General features: G+C 43.3%; 2 protein-coding genes across 4 annotated transcripts in view; one reads left to right on the forward strand and one right to left on the reverse strand.

The window, feature by feature from the left end:
* The window catches only part of PIGB (phosphatidylinositol glycan anchor biosynthesis class B), a 706,437-nt gene that overhangs the window by 429,521 nt on the left and 253,301 nt on the right, over nt 1–23,615 (forward strand). The window lies entirely within an intron of this gene.
* The window catches only part of CCPG1 (cell cycle progression 1), a 212,922-nt gene that overhangs the window by 65,155 nt on the left and 124,152 nt on the right, over nt 1–23,615 (reverse strand). For all 3 annotated transcript variants that reach the window (XM_069624859.1, XM_069624860.1, XM_069624858.1), the window contains one exon: nt 11,928–12,037. In XM_069624859.1, the coding sequence (XP_069480960.1) occupies nt 11,928–12,037 (110 nt within the window). The remainder of the gene's footprint in view (nt 1–11,927; nt 12,038–23,615) is intronic.

A 23,615-nucleotide genomic window follows, 5' to 3' on the forward strand; every position in this document is an offset into this window, starting at 1 on the left:
CTCCTAGAAAGATCGGACCCAGCAAAGAAAGAAAAATATATGACGGAATGGGAAAAGGATATTGGCCGTGAAATAACAACAGAAAGCTGGGGGCAAATCTGGTCCAGACTACATAAAAGCTCACAATGCGTCACGAACAAGGAAGGAGGCTACAAACTGTGCTACAGATACTACATCACCCCCGTCCAAATCCATAAAGCCAACCCGGACTTCCCCGCCACATGCTGGCGAGGGTGCCAAACCCCCGGATCTCTCTATCACCTAGTCTGGAGCTGCCCAAAGGCAGAAATATACTGGAAAGAAGTCCTGAAACACATCAAAGAAATCTCTGGCCTCTCCATCCCTTGGGACCCAGGAATTGTCCTCCTGGGCGAAACCGGCGATGGAGCATTCCCAATCTCAGGTCACATTTCCCGACTATGCAACCACCTGCTATTAGCCGCAAAGATAGCTATGGCCCGATTATGGAAAGACAAAAATGGCCCCTCGATCGCCCTATGGTGGGCCAAATGCTGGGAGATTGCAGTAGCAGAAAAAATCACGGCAATCCGCTCGGACTCCCTAAACAGATCCCTGAATATATGGGACCCATTCTTGGACTATGCGGCCAAATACCCAACCCTCACCAGGAGACCTCCACTCACTAGATGGCTCCAATGTAGCCCTCTCTACTAATCACCGTTCAATCACCGAACAGACCGGAACAGAGGGAACAAGCATCCAGAACTCTGCCACCCAGCGCCACATCCAGAAACTGTCCACCATTTCCTCCATCCTACGACTCACATTGGGCTACAAACACACTAATTAAATATTTAAATTATAATATTTTGCATTGTTGCATGTAACACTATATCCTGCAAGATCAATAAAATGTTATGAAAAAAAAAAAATAATAATTGGCATGAGTAAGGAGGCCGTATTTGAGCAAGGCCCACCTATATGATCATAATATTATGCTGTAACTTGTTGAAACCTGGCGAACAATAGCTTTGGGTTATGCTATGTTAACAAAGAAAACTTATCCTGCATGTATAAAAGTGGCGATATTTTGTGAACACAAAAAATATAATGGAATTTTGAAAGTACGCTGAGCAGTGAATACTGAGCATTGTTACGGATTGTTATGGTTTGAATCTGCGACATCTAAGTAGTTGCACACTACCAGTTGCCTCTTCCTTCACGCTGCCTCTACCTTTACGTTGATGTAACTGAGGGACCACTGAGACTCCCCGGAGTACGTTAGCGTATGCTGCCCATAATTGTGAGACTGTGAGCTGGTGTTGAACCATGTCTAGGACGGATGTCGATATGCCGGCTGACTGTGTTCAGTGTATGTATGTATCATGTGAGATGATCTCATTGGGTGACCCTTTCGATGGGAAGGCTGCTTCGAAGCCTACGTGACGTTGCAGCCGGACATGTACCCCCAAAGTTATAACCAGAGCGACAGCAATCCCTAATGTCAGGAAGCTGACAACCTTCTTTCCTAAGGTGAATACATTAAGTAAAATTGACAAGGAAAAAGCAGTACAAGAGATTGTAACAGAACTGAATCTCTCGCTTGGGTGTTTAGGCTCTAAGCTCATTGACAATGTAATATATGTTTCTGATAAGTCTGATCAGGTTGAAATGCTGTCACATCGGCCTCCACTGGACTCAGTGTGTGACTCCAGGCAGGAGGCACACGTGCAAGAGCGGACATGCATCGAGACTGCATGTTCTAAGGTGTCAGAGCCGGTTATATCTATAGATAGCCCTGTAGATGACCCGGATATGAAAATGGAGACTGGATGTGTACAAAGTATGATACCACTTGATTTAGGACTCACTACGGTGATGGTACATAAGTCTATTAATGACGCCACAGTAAGCTTCACTGATCTGAAGGTAAATATTGATTTGCCTATTGATGATGTGGAATATATAGGCGATGGGCATGAGATTACCTCTACTCCTTGGCCATCCTTTTTACAGGGATTACCACTTTGAATATGGTGGTGACGAATATATTAAAGCCCAGATGAGTAATAAGCTGCCCTCATCCCCTAATGGTATTTCAAGAGCCATATGTGATAATGGTGCTGACCCCCACCCAACAATGTATCATCAGTGTCTGGTCGGTCAGAGAGTAGCACGACATCCAATGAGATGTTTTGGGCGTTTAATGCTTGCTAACTACTCTAGTTTCTAAATGTAAAAAACTTGAAATTAAACTCTATCTTCAATCAGCTTTCCTACGCAAAAGTATTAATCATAGCCGGAAGACACTATGTGATCAAGGCTCTAACACTGAACTATTGGGAAATGTGATCAGCACAAACTTAAATCCTCGAATACCAATTTTGAGGTTGAAGCCAAGTGCACTAAAACTGTTTAAAAAAGTATCTGTACCTCCTAAAAGCAACACTGCAAAAGGGAAAGGCAAAGTTATCGCCCACGCATTTACGTATGCTAAACAAGCCAGAACACACAAAAATCCATGCAGTGTAGCTGTGGAAAATATACCTGGAAATAGCATTGCTCTTGACACCAATGGTAGTATGACCATTGTACCCCCAAAGGGTACATCTTTTAGGCCCGCTGGATCTGAATCTACAGCTGGTCTGGAACTAATCACAATGCAAACTGGGTCCTCATCATCTGCCGTGCTTTCCCAGAAAAGAAACACTGCTGCAGCAAACAACTCTAATGTGTTAAATGACCAGCCTGGCCAAACAAAGCTCACTCATCATTGGGCCTGACCCTCCTCGCACTCGACAAATGCTGTACTGCCCATTCCGATGGAGGTAACTATGAAAGCCTTGCAATTAAAACCTCTCTCGACAGAGGATTAGCTCCCTCTGCCAAATAGGGCCGTGGTGTTAAGTATTTGTCACTCAGTTGCTGCCTTAAGGGTAATATGCTCCGACAATGTTAAAATAGTTGACCAGATTGACCATATCTCCATAAGTATCTCTGATATATGGTTCTGTTCTGAGACAACCCTTGATTATATTCTGCAATACGAAACAGATATATCGCCTTGGTTACATCTGCAGTATAGTGAATATTACCCCGACTAAATTAAGACCGTTTAAAGAAATCACTGTAAAGGAACTCAATAAACATAGCATTATCGGGTCAAATAATGAAGCAACCCCGACTGGGATCAACGGTCATGGCATTGCTCAACCTTTGGGCTACAGTCCATCTAATCCTATGATGAACAGTATGTCTCAGCGAGCGGGTTGTCCTCCTAGCAGTAGTAGATCTGTAAATTCTGATAAATCCATTGTTTCTGGGTCTATGAGCCCTAAAGAAGGCTATTGGCAATGTTTACCTTTAGCCTTTAAATCCCATTTCTCCATGTTGAGTCGATGACATTGAGGTCTTATGCTCATGAACACGCAGAGATGTTCTCACTTGTTTGGTGATGATGGCCTCTGGTCAGAAATGTATCTATTTTCAATAATGGGTCTACAGGAAACATGGCTTGTTGATGATTTATACTTGGACACCCAAAGGGTGGGCTGCTGATATTGGTCAGGCAGCAGTGTTCTCTTGTTAAGGTGCCTGGTCTATCCACTATGGTTTTAGCTGCCAAAATTACCATGGTTGGTATAACTGTCATAATTCACAATGTATATGACACACCAATTGGTATTTCAACTAAAGCTAATATTGTTGCAGTAAATCAAATCCTTGAAATGTTTGGAGAAAGGTTTCCAAAATGGATCTTTGGGTATTTCAATGCTGAAATTGAACTGCATGGTTGTGACCTCCAAGTGTCATCCGTATCTGCCCCCATTCACCAGGGAGTCCTGTCTAGACGGGATAGTGCGTGGAGATCTGTTTTTAATACATATGTTGTTTTTCTGCCTAAATGGTCACTGTGCTGGTGAAGAGCAGAGGGCGTACGCTATGGTAAGTGGAAGGAGTGCTTTGACCCTTGATTATATTTTTGTGAACCAATCTGGTCTAGAATTGGTGAAAGACATGGCAATAACTGTACATAAAGAAAGTTATCATTTACCTCTGTGTGTCCTTTTTCAGACTCCAAATACATCTGAAACTCAAAGGCCATATTACCTGAATGGTGGCATATTTGTTAATAGAGGGGGAAACCACATTCAAATGGCACCCTCACAACCTAGAGAGGGGTAAATTAGTTTCTGATCAATTAGTACCGGTATTTATTGAGAATTATTCGAAAGTAGTGTCCACTTCAGCTGATCTAGGTGAAGCTTTTTGATCCACGATTGGCTGTATAAAGAGTATGATCACAAAGCAAAGATCCTATAAGAGCCCACATGAGTGCTCAAATAAAAAAGTACTCCAAGCGAAACAATTGCGATCCAAAGATTAATGCTGCTAAAAAACAACTTTGGGTGGACACTGCAGTCTTGTTGTTTCCCCACCACAAAGTTTGTTAGTGCTGCTGAATCAAATATACGAATCGAAGATGCTAAAAAGACCCATTGACGATGGCTTAAAAAGCATAAGGCTAAATGTGAAAAAGAGTGCTGGTTACGTATCGCACAGTTGGCAACAAATAACAATAATACAGAAATTTGGAGTGAAATAAAGGCTGCGTCAAAAAGTGATATGCCTATAAACTGTGTTCCATAGGAGATATGGGTTACACAGATTAACTCTACCTTGGCGTCTTGTGGTCCAGCTGATACGGTAATGCCCATACCCTGTACAACATAGACTTGTAAAGCAACCATAATTGACATTATCCTCATAACTGAGCAGTTAAATCTGTCAAGGGCATCAGGACCTGATGGCATATGTAATAGTTTGCTGAGGAAGTCCCCTGTTATACGGCTTGTGCCTTACATCTAGTATTCATGGACATTGCAAGGTCTGGTATAGCACCTTCTACCAGGCGTGAGAATCATATCTTACCCATATATAAGAGGACAGCGCACTGATCCAAGAAATTGCAGGATGCTTGCAATGCTGGATATTCCAGCAACAATCTTTACGAAGGTGCTACTTGCTGCATCAAATGCATGGATCAAAACAAAGGCTATTCCAAGCAAATATCAAACTGGGTTTAGAATTAAATCTTCAACAGCACATAACTTCCTGATGTTGGTGTCCTCAGTAGAATATGCCTGCATTTGAAGGCGTTCTGCAGTCTATGGTGCGTACATAGATTTCAGTGCAGCCTTCGATACGGTTTTATGGACTAAACTATGGCGAAACTCACAGCCTGGAAGATTCCTATGGGATTTCTTAGGATGATTATGTTGCTCCACTCTGAAACCAGTGTTAAAGTATACCCAAATGGTATAGGCCGATTGTCGGCTTCTATCCCCACTGGTAGAGGCGTGAAGCAAGGATGTATAGTTGCAGCTACCATATTTAATCTATATTTAGCAGATTTGCAACTTCCATTTTACAACATTGAAATAAATCCTGTTAAAGTTGGTTCTCATAGTCTCAGCTGGTTAGCGTATGCTTATGATTTACTGCTTTTAGATTACACACCGAAGGGGCTTCAAACTCTGATTAATGGACTTGGTGTTTTTGCAAGCAAAAATTGATTGAAGGTGAACATTGATTAAAGTAAAGTTATGGTGTTCGGTGGAACATTGAAACCAAAGGTGAGAACTAGTTGAACCCTAGATGGAGTTCAATTTGTGAATGCCAAATCATAAATACCTAGGTCTAGGTATAGGTATAGATGATGGTCTCAATTGGAAACTCCACTGGGAATAAACTAAAAGCAATGTCGGAATATGGTAGGCGCTATTAGCGCTTTCATAGGGAGGAATGGTAATTACTCTGTCAAGACAATTATGCTTTTATACATGTTAAAAATTGTACAAGCGTTGACATAGGGCATTGAGATTTGGGGCCACGTATTTGTCACGGACCTCATTAAATTTGAGGCAAAACTGTTGCTCAGATTGCTCCATATGCCGCAGTCATTACGAACTGAATATCTTTATCTTGAAGTAAATCTGATTGGGATTTCATCAACATTCATATCCAGAACGTAAATGTGTTTTGTAAATCTACAGGTGCAATGGTACAACGATGGTTGACTATGAAAAGGCATTTTTGTGTCTTGAGAATTGAAATCGGATTGGCACTTTTGGTAAAATCGTAACTTTTTAATCAGTGGAATACTGGTTGCAACCTTCTCTCTATAGTAATAAATGTTAACAGGATCAAACAGTGGCTAAAGCAGAAGATAATCAGTTTCAGTCATGACAGTCATATGGTTCAATTATCCACCAAGGTAAACAGTGGCTTATTTATTCTGTATAGAAATCAATGCAGTAGTAATCCAAAATATATTGAGCCTTTCCCAGACTGTCGGATAGCTAGACAGTACTTACTACTTAAATTTAATTATTGTGAGGTGCTTCAAATTAAAGGCGCAAAAATAGGTATTCCTCATGCCGAACGTTACTATAGATTATGCGGTCAAGCAGTAATTGAATCTCTTGAACACATTATGGTTAAATGTGGGAGCCTGATACCTATTGAGCCAAATTTCTGAATTTGCGTAACAATCAAACGGACTGTACTGATCCATCTATGCTTCGGCAAACTTTTATGGAATGAAATGATCTAAGTTTTATGTATTTTATGGTGAAATTGTATTGGAGGTTTGTGGAGATTTTTCAATATATTATGAAAATGTATTTATATTGTATCGATTTTTAGTCTGATTTTTAGCGTGACATATAACATGTTCTTATGAAATTGTAAAAGTGTTGTTTTTATGTTTTATATACAAAGCCTTATTGGTTGTATGTATATTATCCAAATAAATATAACGACTTGCAAAGCCATCCTAGGAAAGGTCCCTGATAATACTATATGCATTCTGTCCAAAACATCCCACCAGAATTCCTTCCCCCTAGAAAAATCCCACAACCTATGCATAAGAGTACCACTCTCCTTACCACAACCCCAGCAAACAGCATTTTCAATCAAGCCCAAACTATGCATACATACCAGAGTCCAGTACAGACGTCCCAAAACTCCGATATCTAAGCCTCAAATTCAGAACTATTCCTAAAACCTACTTGTCCTATCTGCCCCCATTCCTTATCCAAAATTTCACAACCCTGGTCCTCTTCCCACATCCCCTTCAATTTTTTCCAGGAATCAATGAGAGGATCCACTGGCATTAGCTTAACATATGTGGATACCATACGTGGGGACAAAGCAAATATACCACACCCTGCCTGTTCATCCTGTATTGGCATAGATACCATCCCTAGTCTAGAAAAGCACCTCAAGTCCATTGAATCTAACTCTCTCACTATTGCTCGGACCATATAACCGTTGCAGTTCCTCAAAAAGGAACCACTCATCCATCCATCTCCATCTCAAGTATTCCCCTTGAAACCCAACTACGCCAATAAAATGTCCTAATAACAATTTGAAGACCAGGATTATGCCAGAGAGAGGCATTATAAGCAAGATAGAAATTACCTGCAAAGTTAGATAGCCACTGTAAGGAAGGCATGGCATCAATAGTAAGGCAGTGTAAGGAAGGCATGGTATCAAAGTAAGACGGACACAAGGGACCATAGTTCAAGGGTGTTTATTGAACTTTATCAAGGGTGCGATAAACGCCTATCTAAACCTAAATCTGAACATGGGAGCAAGCTATGACCGTCAAATAATAATAACACAGTCCTTGTGGAGTCTCGTCAAAATAAATGGGCCTATACTAAAAAGAACAAGTTACTTTCTTACCTGGTAACGTTCTTTCGATGGGATGGTCTGACGACGTATTCCATATCTATGACATGTAATCACCGCAGCACAGCTGTGGTGATTACATGTCATAGATATGGAATACGTCGGAGGACCCAATCCCCTCGAAATGTATTTTAAAAAATAAATAAAATAAACTATTGCCAATCCTTACTGCTAATTTACAAATAGTGTGGGGAAATGTTCATGAAAAAGAAAGAAGTGTTCACAAAATTATATGTCAGGATGTTGAGGCCGTTGGCCTCCTTTCCTCACGTTTTCAGCATGGGACAAGGCGGTTCATTCGAGCATAGCACACTCTTGGGCTTCTTCGGCACGAGGACACAGTTCATTTACAAGCATCAGGGCCTTCTATGCCCAAGTCTCTCAAGTTATCAAAAGACTCTTGATCCAGATGGCCTGATGTATCAAACAACCAAAATGTTCCTTTCCAAATATCCAATTAGGACGATTCACTCTTCACCCTGGATGTCCCCTCTGCAAGGCTTAGATCCCCTTTTGTACCACAATCTTCTGTCTGGTAACTCATGGTTCAACCCGGATCCCCCTCAGTCGGGCTCAGATCCCCTTTTCCACAAATAGTCTCCCTCAGCCGGGCTGGGACCAATTACAGTCCGTATATCTTTTCTCGCGTGACTCACGGTTCACCCGGATCCCCATCTGTCGGGCTCGGATCAATTATAATTCTTATATCCTATCGAAGATTTTCGAATGTGCACAGGGTTTGGCTTGACCCGTTGCACGATCACTTAGATTTCACAGTTCAACAATTCTTACACGCTCAGTGGGATACCAAATAGAGACCTTTCGAATGAGCACCCACGTGGCACCAGACCACTCATAATATAGTACCTATCTTGGTTTCAAAAAGTTCAATCATATATGCCTCCTCTTTCTTCATACAAGGTTTCCACTTGCAACCTTGGCCGTAGCACAGTCCGGTCTGCTATCAGTCTCTCCAACTCACCGGCTGTGCTGACATTACTAGCACTGCTTTGTTGTCGGAGCCAAGGACACTACCAGTCCTCGGCTATCGATGCAGGAGATTCCCGGGTACCTTCGACACACAATGCACCTTTCTTCAGCTTTAATTCCTGGTCTTATGTTCCTTATCCTTGAGGGTAGCTGAAAGTAGCAGTTTCCTCCCTCTGAAAAGGCCAAGGGCGATTACCCCCTGGCAACCCTTTCTGGTCTCACCGTCTTTCTCCTCATATTAAACTTCCATTTGGGAACTGCTGCTCCATCGTGTGTTTTGCCTTGCTCAGAGTGTGCTTTCGTGCTGCGCCTTTTAACCCGTGGGGGAAGTGTGATAGAAGTCAGGTGTGTGTAATTATCAGTAAATGCCTGACCCTTGCGTTAGGACATGTCAGGTATACGCTCAAGTTTTAGTCAGTTCTCTCTCACAGTGAGCTGTCCGTAAAAAAATGTTCAGGTCAGGTAAGGGGGTGGAGGGGTTGAGTTCCTAGGTATTCTACCAGTTAGGATGGGGAAAAGGTGTTATAAGGAAGGGGATACCGCGCGTCTCACCTTCCGGTGTCCCGCTTCCACTCCCGAGGACCCCTCATCCAGGTGATCCCCCCCTCCCGCACTGGTCCACCCCCAGGAACTGGATCCAAAAGCGATGGCAGTGTCCTGGCCACCTGGATGACAGACCCCAAGGGACTGGCGGGTGAGACACCTTCAGGTTTCTCACACCACCAATTAAGTAGTCGTGGGCAACTTCTCAACCACATTCGGTATCTTCGCCATTGAGTGAATATTGCTCAATTTATCAGGTTGAAAGATTCCCCTATCAATTGATAAACAAATAGGGCCTCATCACGAGTTGGGCGGTAACGCTGGTGCTAATAGCGCTGGCGTTATTAGCCCTACCGCCAAACCCACCGGCGCTATCAGCGCCGGATCACGGGTTTGGCAGAACGAATATTGCCCATTCCCCATTGGACCCAATCAGGAATTCCCTATTGGGCTCAATGGGGACATTTTGCGCTTTTACCGCTGGCGGATTTCCTGCCGGCGGTAAACATGCCGAAAATCGGCAAATTCTGAGCAGATTTCTCCCCAGCTCAGAACTGGGGGGAAATCAGCTGAAGCCGTGATTTGGCGGACCCTTAAATCGGCATAATAGTGCTACCGCCACATTTAAGGGCTACCGCCAAACTCATGATGAAGCCCATAGGCTCAGAGATTCTCAGGTGATATGTAATGTGCAGCTTTCTTCAGTATGAAACCTCTGTAATATTCATCCAAATCAGAGTAAACTAAGCCCCCAATCCTGTACACTACGTAATAGAAAGAACCTCAGGATATTTGTTTTTTTCTTTTCACCCGACAGAACATTTTGAAAAATCCAATCAATGATTTTCAACATCTTTTTTGTGAACCTCAATGGTATGGACTGTATGATATAAAGCACTTTTGGCAACAGAGTCATCTTTACTGCATTGACTTTAGCCCAGATTCCCAAATTCAAACGTTCCCACTTTCTTATGTCCTTCTTCAAAGTCTCTGCTAACCTATTTAGGTTAAATTCTACAATTCCCTTCAGATCCCTGATCAAGTAGATCCCCAAATACTTCACATGTGAATCTGACCACTTAAAGTTCCAAACTGCAAAATACCCTCTCCTACAGGCTGCTGATAGTGGGAACACCTCAGTTTTGTCCCAATTAACTTTGTGCCCTGAAATTTCCCCTACCTCCTGAAAAGCATTCTTCAAAATTGCACTTGCATCTTCTGGGTTAGAATGGATAACCACCATGTCATCAGTGTAAGAGAGAAACTTGACCTCAACCCCCCAAACTTTAGTCCTCTTATTCTTTGTTCACCCCTGATGTGTGCCGCCAAAGGTTCTAATGCAATATTAACAAAAGGGTGACAGAGGCTAACCCTGCCTAGTTCCCCTTGTAAGAGCAAACGTGTCCGATTATTCACCCAAATTTTGGCCCTCGCTGCATCGTGTAGACGACCAACCGCCTTAAGAAAATTAGTGCCAAAACCCATCCTTCTCATGGTAAATTTCAGAAATTCCCAGTTGACTGTCAAAAGCCTTCTCTGCATCAATGAATATCAACACAGTATCCAGAGTTTGTTTGGCAAAGACCCATTTTATCAATAATGGTCCTTATATTATCATACCCGAACCTACCCATCATAATTTTAACCTGAGATGCATGAATTGTACTCCCAATACATTTATCAGCCTATTCGCTAAAAAGTTATCAAATATTTTCACATCGACATTAAATAGTGAAATAGGCTGATAATTCCCACACTTTTTGTGGTCTCTTCCCGGGTTTGATATCAAAATGATCATGGCCTCTTGCATAGATGGACATACTCTGCCATCCTGTATGAAAGTATTAAACAACTCACCTAGAATGGGTGCTAGAGTTCTTCCAAATATTTTGTAAAACTCTACAGGCAAGCCATCTAAACATGGAGACTTTCCAACATTAAGCTGCTCAATTGCTCAAACTGCCTCAAGCATTGTATGTTCTTCCACACCAGCACATTCTTCCTGACTCAACAAAGGAATTTCAATAGTCCCAAAAAAGTCATACAAGTCGGAATCCAATGGAAATAAGTCTTCTGTATATATTGATGCATAAAATGACTGGAAACTCTTACATATGTCAACATTTTTCACTACCAATTGTCCATCCTCTATTCTCTGAATATACGACTTTTCATTCATCCCCTTCAATCTGCTATTTTCCCAATACTTTAGTTTCATGAAGAAAAAAAAAAGACTTAAGCTTTGAGCTAGTTTTATTAGCTATGGTTTCCTGGGCTCGATTCATTCATAGACAATCTTTAACATTTCCAGTTTGTGCATTTGTTTGCTGCAAATCGGATAGCTCCGCTTCGAGAGATTTCAATTCCATCAGACCTCTTTTCCTAATATACGAGGTCGTATTAATTAGGTCACCTCTTGTAGCTGCCTTGAAACTATCCCACACCATCATGGTGTTTCGGTTCCATGACCTCACCTGTGGTTCACCAATGAATGCTCGGTTTACTGAAGCTGTCTGTACTCTGCATTTTTCTAATATTGCAGCATACAGTAGTGTCTCAAAGTTCTCAGAAGCAGCAGGAAGCGCTCTATAAAACATCTAAGCAAAAGTAAATCAGCAAACCTCCGAGGAAACACTTGACATATAAAGGACAGCAGGACTCGCCTTCAGACTTACCGAGGTATCCTGCTCTTTTTGACACTGATAAAGGTCGTCCTTCATTTCATTCAATTCATCCGCATGGATCTTTTCCACATATTTCTGGTGCTCTCGTATTTGAATGGTTCCTAGGAAGGAAAGGCTTGTGTGTATCATGAACCATGATCTGCTTGTTTTTTTAATATATCTTAAAGCGACTGCACAACCAGCATAAACAAATAAGTTACACATTTAGAAAACTCCTTAAAATTGAATCATGACAGGAACAGCTTTGCACATGAGAAATTATACAAAACATTGAGGCATCGAAGAACTACAGACAGTGTAGATTGTTTGTAATTGTTTAAAGTGTTTGACAAAACTTGCAGATATGAAGCAAGAAATGGGATTTGGAAATTCAGATACAAGACATTTTGTGCAAATATACCAAATTCAATTGAAGTATATTGCTCAAGAGGGAAATGTGCAGTGTCTGGACCCACGGATAAAGCTTCAAAGAGAAGAAGATTTGAGCTCAAGGCATGTATTTATACTAGTGATGGTCTGACAAATTAATCTAGATAGAACTATAGCTCAAGTGGATAACAGCTTATTATAGGATGGTGCAATATGTCACGTTTAGGAGAAAGGCCTTGCCCCTGGCGATGTCAAAGTCAGTTGGCATCCGTTAAGTACTGATAAATACCCTTCGTGTTTTTCTGAGCCCAAAGTGTTGCAGTTCCCAGCGCAAGATTGTTCTACACTTTATGTTGCTTTGTCCTCTCTATGCATTTTGTAAGAAATTGATTGTTTCTTGTTTGAATAGAGGAGGGGATAGACTGCCATGGCATTTCCCAAATCAACCACTGTAATGGAGACTATCTGCAGCTTAGAATGGCATAGCCAACGTAGATAGGTTAACTTGTCCCCCCCCCAATGACTGTAATACAAGAAGTTGGCGTTTGATCCATAGCATTACTTTTTAACTTCTCTTAATTTCTATGCTGATTTTAGAACTTTTTACAAGTTATGTGATATGGTCAAGTTTTATCAATGTATAGTTTATTCTTTTTTATGCTGTGGGTTTGTTCTTTATGGAGTTGCGATAATTCCAAATAAAGAATAGAAAGAAAAAGGTAGAATGGTGGAAGCAATCCAAAAAACATGAACATGGGCAGAATCATTTCAAAAGCGTAACAAAACAGAAAGAATGATCACAAGGGCCAATCCATATGGTGGCGCTCAGTCCAATTGCGACAATATCCAGAGTCCTCAAATCAATGTTAGGGGTGCTGCCATCAAGAGTGTTGCATATCATACTTGGGGTCAGCTCACCACAAAGTGTATAATCAATGTAATCAACTTCCTCTACTGTTGACGAACAGCATGCATAATTAAGCTCAACCAACAGCAGACTTAGTCATCAAATGTAAGTTGCTGCCAAGTTAACGGTCATCTGTTAGGGAGAATTCTCTGTTTAGGCTGAATTTCCTAACCTAGTGAGTCCCCCAGCAGCTTTGATGGATTTTTGGGGTTTCTTTTTTTCTCCTGCCAAGAGTGAGACTCTTTTACCCTCACTCTTGGGCATGATTTGAGTGTGTTTCTTTGAATCTAGATGTGTTTAATAGGCTATGGGGTCTTTTACTCCATAGGGCTTCATGTGTTTTGTGATGTGTGTTACCCAGCACCCTCAGTGCAGTGACACAGGGGTGTCATAGTGACCCCCCAGTATAGACTCCATACCCTGGGACTGACTACTGTCTCCCAGGGCATGTAAAGTCACCATTGACTTTACTAGTCTTAAATTCTGAACAGAACCAGTACAAACCATCATATTGTGGACGTACTGGCTGGGGCAATTCAATTGCCCCGGGGTCTGTTAGTCGAGGGGGCACGTCTCCGTCCCCCCTGATCGAGTTTTGGCTGGTGGCAGTGGATACTACTTTTTATATTCAACCGCTAATATTTTCCTAAGGGATTTCCCATTGTTTTAGGCTACTATCTTTATTTAATTATTTACGGTAGCCTCGAACATACCGCCGGTTTATTTGATCAATATTAATTCTCACCGGTTGGTATTTTTTTGCCAAAACTTGATTCTAAAATGGCGTTTGTGTTCTCTTCTGTGACTCTAACCCAAGTCGAGCCCTTTGTTCCACTTTTTGGCGGGCTTCTCCACATAAGCCCTCCAAAGTGGTGCCACTCTGGGGTACTTAGGAGGGGTGGAGGGACATTTAGGCACCCTGGACAAGTCGCACTTCATCCTGATTGGCCCAAGTGGTGAGCCAACCGGTTCACCACTTAGCATGTTTGAGTGACAGCTAGGCTGAGTGAATGGGGGTTTGCTGCATAAAAGCAGGGCTTTGGGGACTGGAACTTCAGAAGTCGCCACAGGACCTAAGAATCTGACGAGGGAGAAGCTGAGACGACCTGCCACGACACCACGACTGGTGGAGCCCTGCTGGACTGTCTCACCACTTTTTACCAACGACAGAGGAGATCCCCCGCCGGAGAGTCTTCTTCCTTTAACTGGTGGGGATAACCAGTTTCACAGTCTTTTCGCTTTCCTGACGTATCTCGTGGCCGCCTTGCCGTGCCAAGCACCCCGGCAACCGGGATACCACATTTTACCACGACCGCGAAACCAAGGTACCAACTTTAACCGGAAAACTCTGCGGCTGGTTTCTGCCCTGGTAGTGCAACGACCCTCATCTTTCCTCCAAGTCGAGATCTTCTCTTCCCCTGGACGACACCGCAACTTGCACCCACTACCAGGAACAACTGCCACCGCTGGAGGATCCTTCCCACTTAAGGTACTGTGTCCCGCCTGGCTTCCCTTGCTACCGACTGTACGGGGTAGATTTAGCCCCCGGCTTTCGAACCTGGGTTAGCCTGGGACACCTTGGCTAAACTTTTCTAAGCCTCTCTAAACACTTTTCTGAACCCTCTGCAAGACTTTCAAAGCATAGTGTAACTGTGTGATCCTGGGCGCATTTGTGCTCTGCTCTCTCTAAGAGTGGGCCCAGCCTTTGGACTTTAGCTCACCAGTGACTTTTTGCTCTCTGCCTTGCTAACAGTGTTCTGGAATCGTAGAGTGGTGTACCTCTTCTTATTCTGTCTTTTTCCCTCCCTTTTGCACAAACTTATTAGTGTGCAATCTAGTTAAGCGCTCACATCTGTATGAAAATAAGTGGTGTTTTACTGTGATGTTCTAATAGAGAAAAAGGGGTGTATATATCATAATAGTAACTGTGTTTAGAATATTTTACAATAAGAGTGCTGGAGTGTTTCAACTGTGTGTTTTTAAATAAATAATTATATACTTTGATACCAAAGCTCTGGTCAGTGTTTGCTTGTATTATGGTATCTGAGTGCCTATTGAGTATACTTTGCATATTGCCTAACTCTTCTTGAGGGAAGTCTGACTGCTTAGCCACAGCTACCAGGTAAATCTGGGTGGTACAGACTGCTACCAAGTGGGTTTACTGCCAACACCTGTAGTCTTAAATCTTTTGCAGTGGTCCCTAAGGGGGCTGCACAGGTTTCTGCCTAACAACATCCCCCTTAAAGAAAGCCTCCATTGAACATTAGTGACCAAAGACATTACATTTACTGAGTTTCTAAATCGGAAGCACAACCTAACAAGCAGACTGTCAACGCCTCCAGGTACATCTGTGATAATTTCTGCCTTCACCCTAACTAATTCTCCAACCACCTGCATAGTAAATACCATGCTCTAATGCAACGTGCCCTCATTACCCCTGGTCTGCATCTCTAGTATGAAACCAGACACGCAAAGCAAAAATATTACTTTTAACGTCAGCCTTTTTCCCATAGTCAGAATCTTCAATCTCAGAATCTTTTCTTTCTTATAATGATGCATACTTCGCTAGGTTTGGCCATAGCGACAATTAATGCTCCCCTATCACCCTGTCCGTTTTTACTCTGCCATACAACCCTAAAAGAGTGGCATTAATAGCTGTCTTTGTAGACAGTCAATGCATTGGGCACCTTTTAACTAAACTGGTCTGGAGTTGTACGGTAAGTAAAAAGAATAAGTTTCTTTGCATTTCGACGCCTGTACTCCTAGTATATAGTCACTTTCTGAATCTCTTATGGGATAACGTACTCAGGAAAGGACCAGTGCATCATTCTAGACAATAAGAAAGGACAGATGCCAGTGCGCACCCAAGCAAGATTCCAGACCCAGTCACCTGTCCCGTTTATCAAAGATATTTGCAGTTCACTGCTGGATAGGCCTTATAAAAGAAATGTGAATGGTAAACAATGCAGTGATTAATTGTATTTGTATGCATAAGTCCCAACCCCTTTCTTTCACAATAGCACCGTCATTCTTTAAGGATGTCATGAAAACCCATTAACTCTTCTGAACAAACTAAGCAAAAAACTAAAATCATGTGCCGTATGGCCTGAATTACACTCTAAAAGTAGACTTTGTTAAAGGCATGTGGCATAGCTAATGTTGCCACTTCCAGGCGCATTTCAAAGGAACGTGCCTCCGATGGGCCACAGAGGATGCCTCTGTCCTCAGTAGATGGGCTCTTTTTCTCAAGGAGAAGCATATGACATTGCAGCTCACTAACCAAGGTCTGGTTTACACAGCCTTCAATTTAGGGCCCAGAATCTCACCCATCTCAAATAGCTGCTGTGAGGCCCATGAGGTCCATGTTTCCCACTAGATAAAACATAGAAATGTGACAAGGTCCCCTGCATGTGCCTATGGTTAGGGGCTTTGATGATCATGAGGGGAAAGGGTTGGATGCCAATCCCTGCCATGTCATGCTGGGCTAGGAGGAGGTAGAAGGGGTATCACCAGGATGTTCCCACTTTGCACCACGGTTAAGGCAGAGGATTCGGTCTCTTTAATGGATCTTCATTTGCGATTATTAAACCTTCCATGTTCCATGTGATAATGTCTCTGTGAAAAAGACAGCAGGTGGGTGACTTTTCCCTGAGCCTTAAAATTATTTCCCGAAATATTCTAGGAGGGGCATTACTCAAATCCTAGAATATTTGGGGGATCGATTATTAGCCCTTTAGGTTACAGTACCCCTCTGTGCCAGTCGAAGTGGTGGAAAACATCTGCAAGTGTTACTGGCACTAATGAATACAGCAGCAGCATGCCAAAGGCTTCTGGTGCTTCGCAAAAGAGTGTGCAAAGGCGGTTTCCTAGGCGATAGCCTAAACATGCACGTCACATCCAAGATTGCATCAAGTCTGAAATCAGCTTGCACTGTGTTACAGCACACAGCGGTGGAGGCAAAGTACAATCAGATTAATCCAATACCACAGAACTACTTGCCCCATCCTGTGTCAGCCAAGACAAGCACCCACAGGTGTCCCCACTCAAGAGTAGGATGGGCCAATGGGAGGGGCTAGGCACGATAATGGGTGTAAGGAGTTGCCAAGGGAATTATGGAGGTTTCTGGAAATGGGGTAGTAGTGGCAGGGGCCAACTGGAGAAAGGCCGCAAGGAGAAGTGAGACAGAGGAGGCCAAAGAGAAGAGGCTGGGACAAGAGTAGAAGGAAAGCGCAAAGGGAAGCAGGAAAGATGGATGGGTTGAAAAGAAGTCAACCGAGGGGTAGACAACATCAAAGTAGAGGTGAATGGAGGAACACCCATCACTTTCCCGGTTTCCTTTACTACGCAGCAATGCTGTCCATGGTGGCAAAAGTGTGAACGGTAACTGTCCTTAACTTCCCTGCCCCTTGTCCAGATGTGGGCTGTTACACTTAAATCTCCGCAGTGACAATCACAGATGCTGAAAGACATGCACGATGCCTCACAGAATCTACACATATGCATCGAGTGGAAATGCAGCAAAGGGAAAAGCCCTGTTATCCTTGATCTCTGAAGAGGGCACCTGCCAGTGAGCAGCCTTGGCAAAGGTGCCTACTTCCCAAAGCCAGAATAATATCTAAGCACAAACTCTAGCCTTTCTTGAAGGGATTGGCGAGTACTCGATGGTTTGCTGGCAAAAGGGAGGCTGTCCCCACAGCCATGACTTGGGAAAAAAATTTGGAGAGCAGAGCGCAGACAAAGGTAGAACAGAACAAAAAGAGGGGGCCGCGAATGATAGATAAACGTGCAGACCGATGTCACTTTTATCTTAAATGTGCTTACTACGAGAAGGGTGAGAAGTGTGATAGGTGGTTGGCTTATAGACTGAGGAAGAGGGATGCTGAAAGGGCAATACCGGCTATTCGTGATGGGAATGGTAAGATTACATATCATCCTGGTGAAATAAATAAGGTTTTTCAAGACTTTTATGTGAATCTGTACAAGAATGAACCTGAAGTGACCGGGAGGGGTGAATCTTTGTTGGATAGATTGGATCTCTCGAGGATAGGTGACCGTGATTCAGTGCTACTGGAGGCGGATGTTACGGTTGAGGAAATTGAGAAGGCTATTAGTGAGTTTAGTGTGGGGAAATCCCCCGGCCCTGATGGGTTTCCAGCTGAATTTTATTGATTGCTCCTTCAATCGGCACTTAAGAGACATGTATTTGGAGTCGTTTGATAATTGTGTCCTACCAGATTCTACTAGGCATGCTATGATTTCTGTTTTTCGGAAGAAAGGAAAGGATGATACTCTGCCCGTGAGTTACAGACCTATTAGTCTTTTAAATGTTGATAACAAAGTTCTGGCAAAATTATTGGCAATTCGGATTGAAAATCTGCTCCCGACACTGATTCATGTTGACCAATCTGGATTTATAAAAGGTAGGAAGACCTCTATTAACATTAGGAAGGTATTGAATACTATTTCAAAATCGCAGGGAAGTCAGTGAGATTGTGCTATGTTGTCGTTGGATGCTGAGAAAGCTTTCGACAGAATAAATTGGGATTTTCTTTTTTCGGTTTGGTCAAGGATGAGTTTCGGCGCGAAATTTGTTTCTTGGATTAGGCTGCTGTATGCTGCTCCCACGGCTGAGGTTAACACTAATGGTTTGCGATCTGGGAGGTTTGTGCTGGAGAGAGGAACTAGACAAGGGTGCCCTTTGTCGCTGCTATTATTTGTGATTGCCATAGAACCCTTAGCTGAGGCGATTAGGGAGGCGGATGAGGTGGTGGGACTTTCGAGTTGGGGTTTGAAACAAAAAAATGTGGCTGTTTGCAGATGATATGCTGTTGGCTCTGGATGATCTGGAGAGGTCTGTCCCGGCGCTTATAGGGATTATGACTAATTTTCAGCTGTGCTCAGGATTTAAGATTAATTTGACTAAATCGGAGGTTATGCCTTTGACACCTTTTGTGGACAGGAGATTTATGGTGGGCCTGGGATTTCGTTGGTGTCCTGATAAGATGCGGTACTTGGGGGTGTGGTTATCTCCTGTGGTTAGAGACTTGATCTCGGAAAATACGAAATCAGTATGCAGTGGGTTGAAGTTGAGCTTGACAGATGGGGTTTATTGAATCTCTGGCTGTGGGGCAAGGTGAACGCCCTGAAAATGATCTCAGCCCCAAGGATTAATTATGTTCTGGGCATGCTTCCTTTGGTGTTACCATCTTCATTTTGGAAGGATTTGGACAGGATGCTTCAAGAATTTTTGTGGGATAAGAAGCCTCCAAAATTAAAGTTGTGAAATTACAACTGCCATTAAATGAGGGTGGTTTAGGGGTTCCTAATTTCAGGGCCTACCACTTGACCTTCATGTCTGATTTTTTGGTTGCGTTCGTGGATGAATTGCAGGATGTGTGGGTGGAGGCTGAGACTAGCTTTGTTGGACCGTTGACTCCGCGGGCGGTCTTGACTTCGGTTTCAAAAAAGAAGTGTGGGAAAGATCCGCTGATTGAGAATTTGAGGAGCGCATGGAAAGGTATTTGTGAATGTTTGGGTGTGGACGCATTTAGAGAACCTGGTGCGTCGTTGTGGTTTAATCCTGCTATTCGGATCAATAGTAATGTGGTTTTTTGGGCGGATTGGTTTTTGGGTGGAGTGCGGTGGGTGGCTGATCTGTTTGAGAATGGTATTTGGATGTCTGCAAGGGAATTGCAGCGGCACTTTGACAGAGAATTTTAAGATCTCAGATTATATGAAGCTGAAACGGGCAATTGGGGTTGTGGACTTTGACAGTAAAATTGATCTGTGTTTGTTTACTAGGAAACCGATTGGGAGGGAAGGTGGCCTGGCCAGTCGAGTCTATAAAGAGATTGTGTCGCACTACAATGGTAATGACTTGCTGATAGAGGAGTGGGGTAGGAGAATTGGTTCGGATATTTCTGAGGATTCGTGGCACAGGATGTGTGAAAATGTTAAGTTATGTTCTTTGGGGCTCACGGAGAGGTCGAGACAGATAAAGATTCTTAATCGGATTTTTTGGACACCGGAGAGAATGGCGAGTAGGGGGATGTCGGAGAGCTCGGATTGTTGGAGGTGTATTCATGTGGCAGGTACGTTGGAGCACATGCTGTGGGACTGCAGGTTGGTGAGATTGTTCTGGGGTGAGGTTGGTCGGGTGTGCGATGTGGTGATTGAGGGTTTACCTGCTTTGGATTTCAAAATGGTGATATTGGGGGGTGATGAGTCTCTGGAGGATCTTACTCAGAATCAGAAGAAGTGGTTGTTCCGAGGGGCAATGATCGGTAAGAAAATTGTTTTGCGGAACTGGAAGTCGGTATTGACTCTGAATATTGAGACGTGGTTGACTGAAATGCATGACTTGGCGGCTATGGAGAGGACACTTTACAGAAGGGAAGGGAAATTGGTTTTATTTGAGAAAATTTGGGGTAAATTTCTTCAGCTATACTAGACTTGGTGTTGTACTTATGTAAATAGGGGCTGGGGGAGGTGACTGGGGATGTGGTGAATTAGGCTGGGGGCTATGTGTGGTTATATGCTTCAATGTAATTAGTTGTTTTTAAAAAAAAATGTGTTTTGATGGTTTCAAGTACTTTAAATGTCTTATGGAGTGTATTGTAATGTATGTGATTTTATAGTTTTGTAAATAAAGTTTCCAAAAAAAGAAAAATAAAAAAAGAAAAGGGGGCCGCAAATTTCAGGCACTTGCGAAGAGGGGACCACACTGCAATATACATGGAATCATTATGCAGGTCTAGTGCATACAGCATATACCACTTCTGAAGGGCAACCAGGATCTAACCAGGGACAACCAGCTTGAATTTCTCCCTCAGCAGGTGGATTTGAGTCAGAAAGGCAAAGGATCAAATGAAAACCTACCATGTGTTTCTAAAGTAGCATGAAAGATAGAAGAAGAAAGACTCTTGGTGTTCCCGGGGTGGGGAGGGTTGGGACAACCATCATCGTTTTCATTTGGAGAAAGATACATTGATGTTCTGTGACTGCAGACCAGGCCTGGTTGGTAAAAGAAAATACCTCCCACTGACTGGTGTGTTCTTTGGGCTGAATCATATACATTTTTTGTTTGCCTGAGCAAGCCTCAGAGAGGGGGCTCATTTGTTGCTTCTTTCTTGATTGGGTGGATATGAAAAAATTATTCCTTCACAGTACAGCCACGAGAAGCTGCCAAATATCCCTGAAACCTTTTCATTTTGTTAGTCCCTCATCCGTGGAGTGAAAAAGTTGAAGGCAAAGAAGAGGATTGAATGGACAGTATTGGGCCACTGGAATGAGCTTTATGCATTTTAGCTTGGGCATCCTGTGCATGTCTAAGCTTGGAACGCCCGTGTGGCTGTGACGTCAACATCGTCTGCAGTGAGTTTTAGCATGTCCACAGCCACCCGTTTGGCATTTAAAAAGTGGTCTATTGTTTGGGAGGCTTATCTTCTGTCCTTCAGAAGCCTCAAATTACAAGCTGTCAAAATATCAGCTGCCCTTGCCTGATAAGATTAGGGGCACTACTCACGTAGAACTTCTTTCCCAACAAATCAATTGGTTTTTATCCTTCCCAGGATATATGGCCGGATAAAAGGTGGTTAAAGAGAACCCTTGTTCTCTAGAGCGGTGCACGACTGCAATCATTACATAGGCACGTTGACTCCAAAGCACAGTTTTTCCTCTGCCTTGGTCCAGAATTTTGCATTCATTCTCTGGTTGGCTGGTACCACCGACTGGGGAGCCTCCTATGTGCTCTGGGCATTAATGAGGTCTATTTGGAGTGGAATCTGCTACTAGTAATCCCATCCCTACTGTCTGTGGGTCACAGTTTAACACTAGAAATTCCATGACCCCCATGAATACACTTTTATTCATGCCCCAGTTTCATTGCCCCTTAAAGGAGCAGGCTCTCCTTGTGGTCCCATGTGACGAGCCCCCCCACCCCCTGAATGGTGTCTATATTCTCCCAATACTGATTCCATGCACAGCTTGACGCTGTTTGCAGCAACAGCCAACCCGCTTTGGCAACCGCACCATCTACTCTCATGACCAAGCATGGTGCGTTGTCACAAGAGGCAGTTATTTAAGAGTAGGGCTCCCATAGTTGATGCTTGTGTTACATTGGGTAGTCTGCTTTCGTCTTGCAACATCCATCTATTAGGTGACTGCAAGGACATTGCCTTATTGCCCTTTAATGCAGTAAAACATTGACAGGGGGATTAAATACACTGGAGTTCAGAGGGGCATGAGGTCAAAGATGCATGCAAACAGATTTCTGGTGATTTATTTCTATGCAGACTGGCAAAGTTTAAGAAACTAATCTGAGGGGGGAAAAAGATGTAAAAAAGCAAGCCATCTGAAGACCACCCAACTAAAATGACCGTCCCCCCTTCGTCGGTTTGGTAGAAGTCCTCCTGTAGACACACATGTCGAGTTCATGACCCAAACCATATCACAAAGCCATCATCATTGCTGTAAATAGAGCCACTTGCCAACCCAAGGTCACCTGGCTGTTCCTCAACTGCCACTTTCCCAAATCCCCCATCCATACTGTTAGGAAAGATTCCTCTTTACTGCACCTGCCCTTCCAGGTCTATGTACCCTCAAACCTTTTGCTTTTCTTTGTGTATCTGACCTGTACTTGTTACAGTGCATTGAAGCCTTAAGCTTCACTACACTGTCTTTTGCTCATTTGTTATGGGGAAACTGACATGTCCTTCACACGGTCAGTATTGGGAAACATTGTTTCCCTTAATCTTGTTACTTTGTTACTACTTTTAGTAACTTGTTATCACTTGTGGTAACTTTTTATCATTGTACAATGCATCCTACAAAGCAGTACAATAGGGTACACATTTTGTTTTGCCCTAGACGAACACTCAAAGGATTTTTGGTTGATTTTTCGCTTGTCCTTTGGCCATCTTGTCTTTTAGCCTTCCTCCTGGCCTGTGAGGTCGAAAAATCCTTATATGGACTTTCAGTTCCCGGGAAAGGAGAGGCTGTTTGCGGGCTACTGGAGGGCTATGTGGCTATGTGTATTTGCAGCCAGGAAGTGGGCTGGTAATGTCTGGTCCCAATCCACATACTGGGGGAAAGGGGCTGTGTCTCAGATTTGTAATTGGCTAGTGGAGGCAGCTGCTCTTACCTGGCTTTTAGGATAAGTAGAGGACCCCTGCACCCACTCCAGGGAGATTCTGGAAGAAACCGAAGGAGCCAAGACTCCTGTCCAGCTACAAGGCTTGTAAGGAGACCGTGGGCCCATCGGAAGAAGGCTTGGTAATCAATTTCTGCTGTCACCCTGGTAGAGCCCTGTCCTGTGGAAGATCTCCAGCAGTCCTGCCAAGGAGCAGCGACCCATGAAGAGGAGGGAACATCCATTTGCGACGTCAGCTCAGAGTCCTACGAAG

This window comes from Ambystoma mexicanum, chromosome 11 (genome assembly GCF_040938575.1).
Source record: "Ambystoma mexicanum isolate Mex_15411 chromosome 11, UKY_AmexF1_1, whole genome shotgun sequence".
Classification (NCBI taxonomy): Eukaryota; Metazoa; Chordata; class Amphibia; order Caudata; family Ambystomatidae; genus Ambystoma; species Ambystoma mexicanum.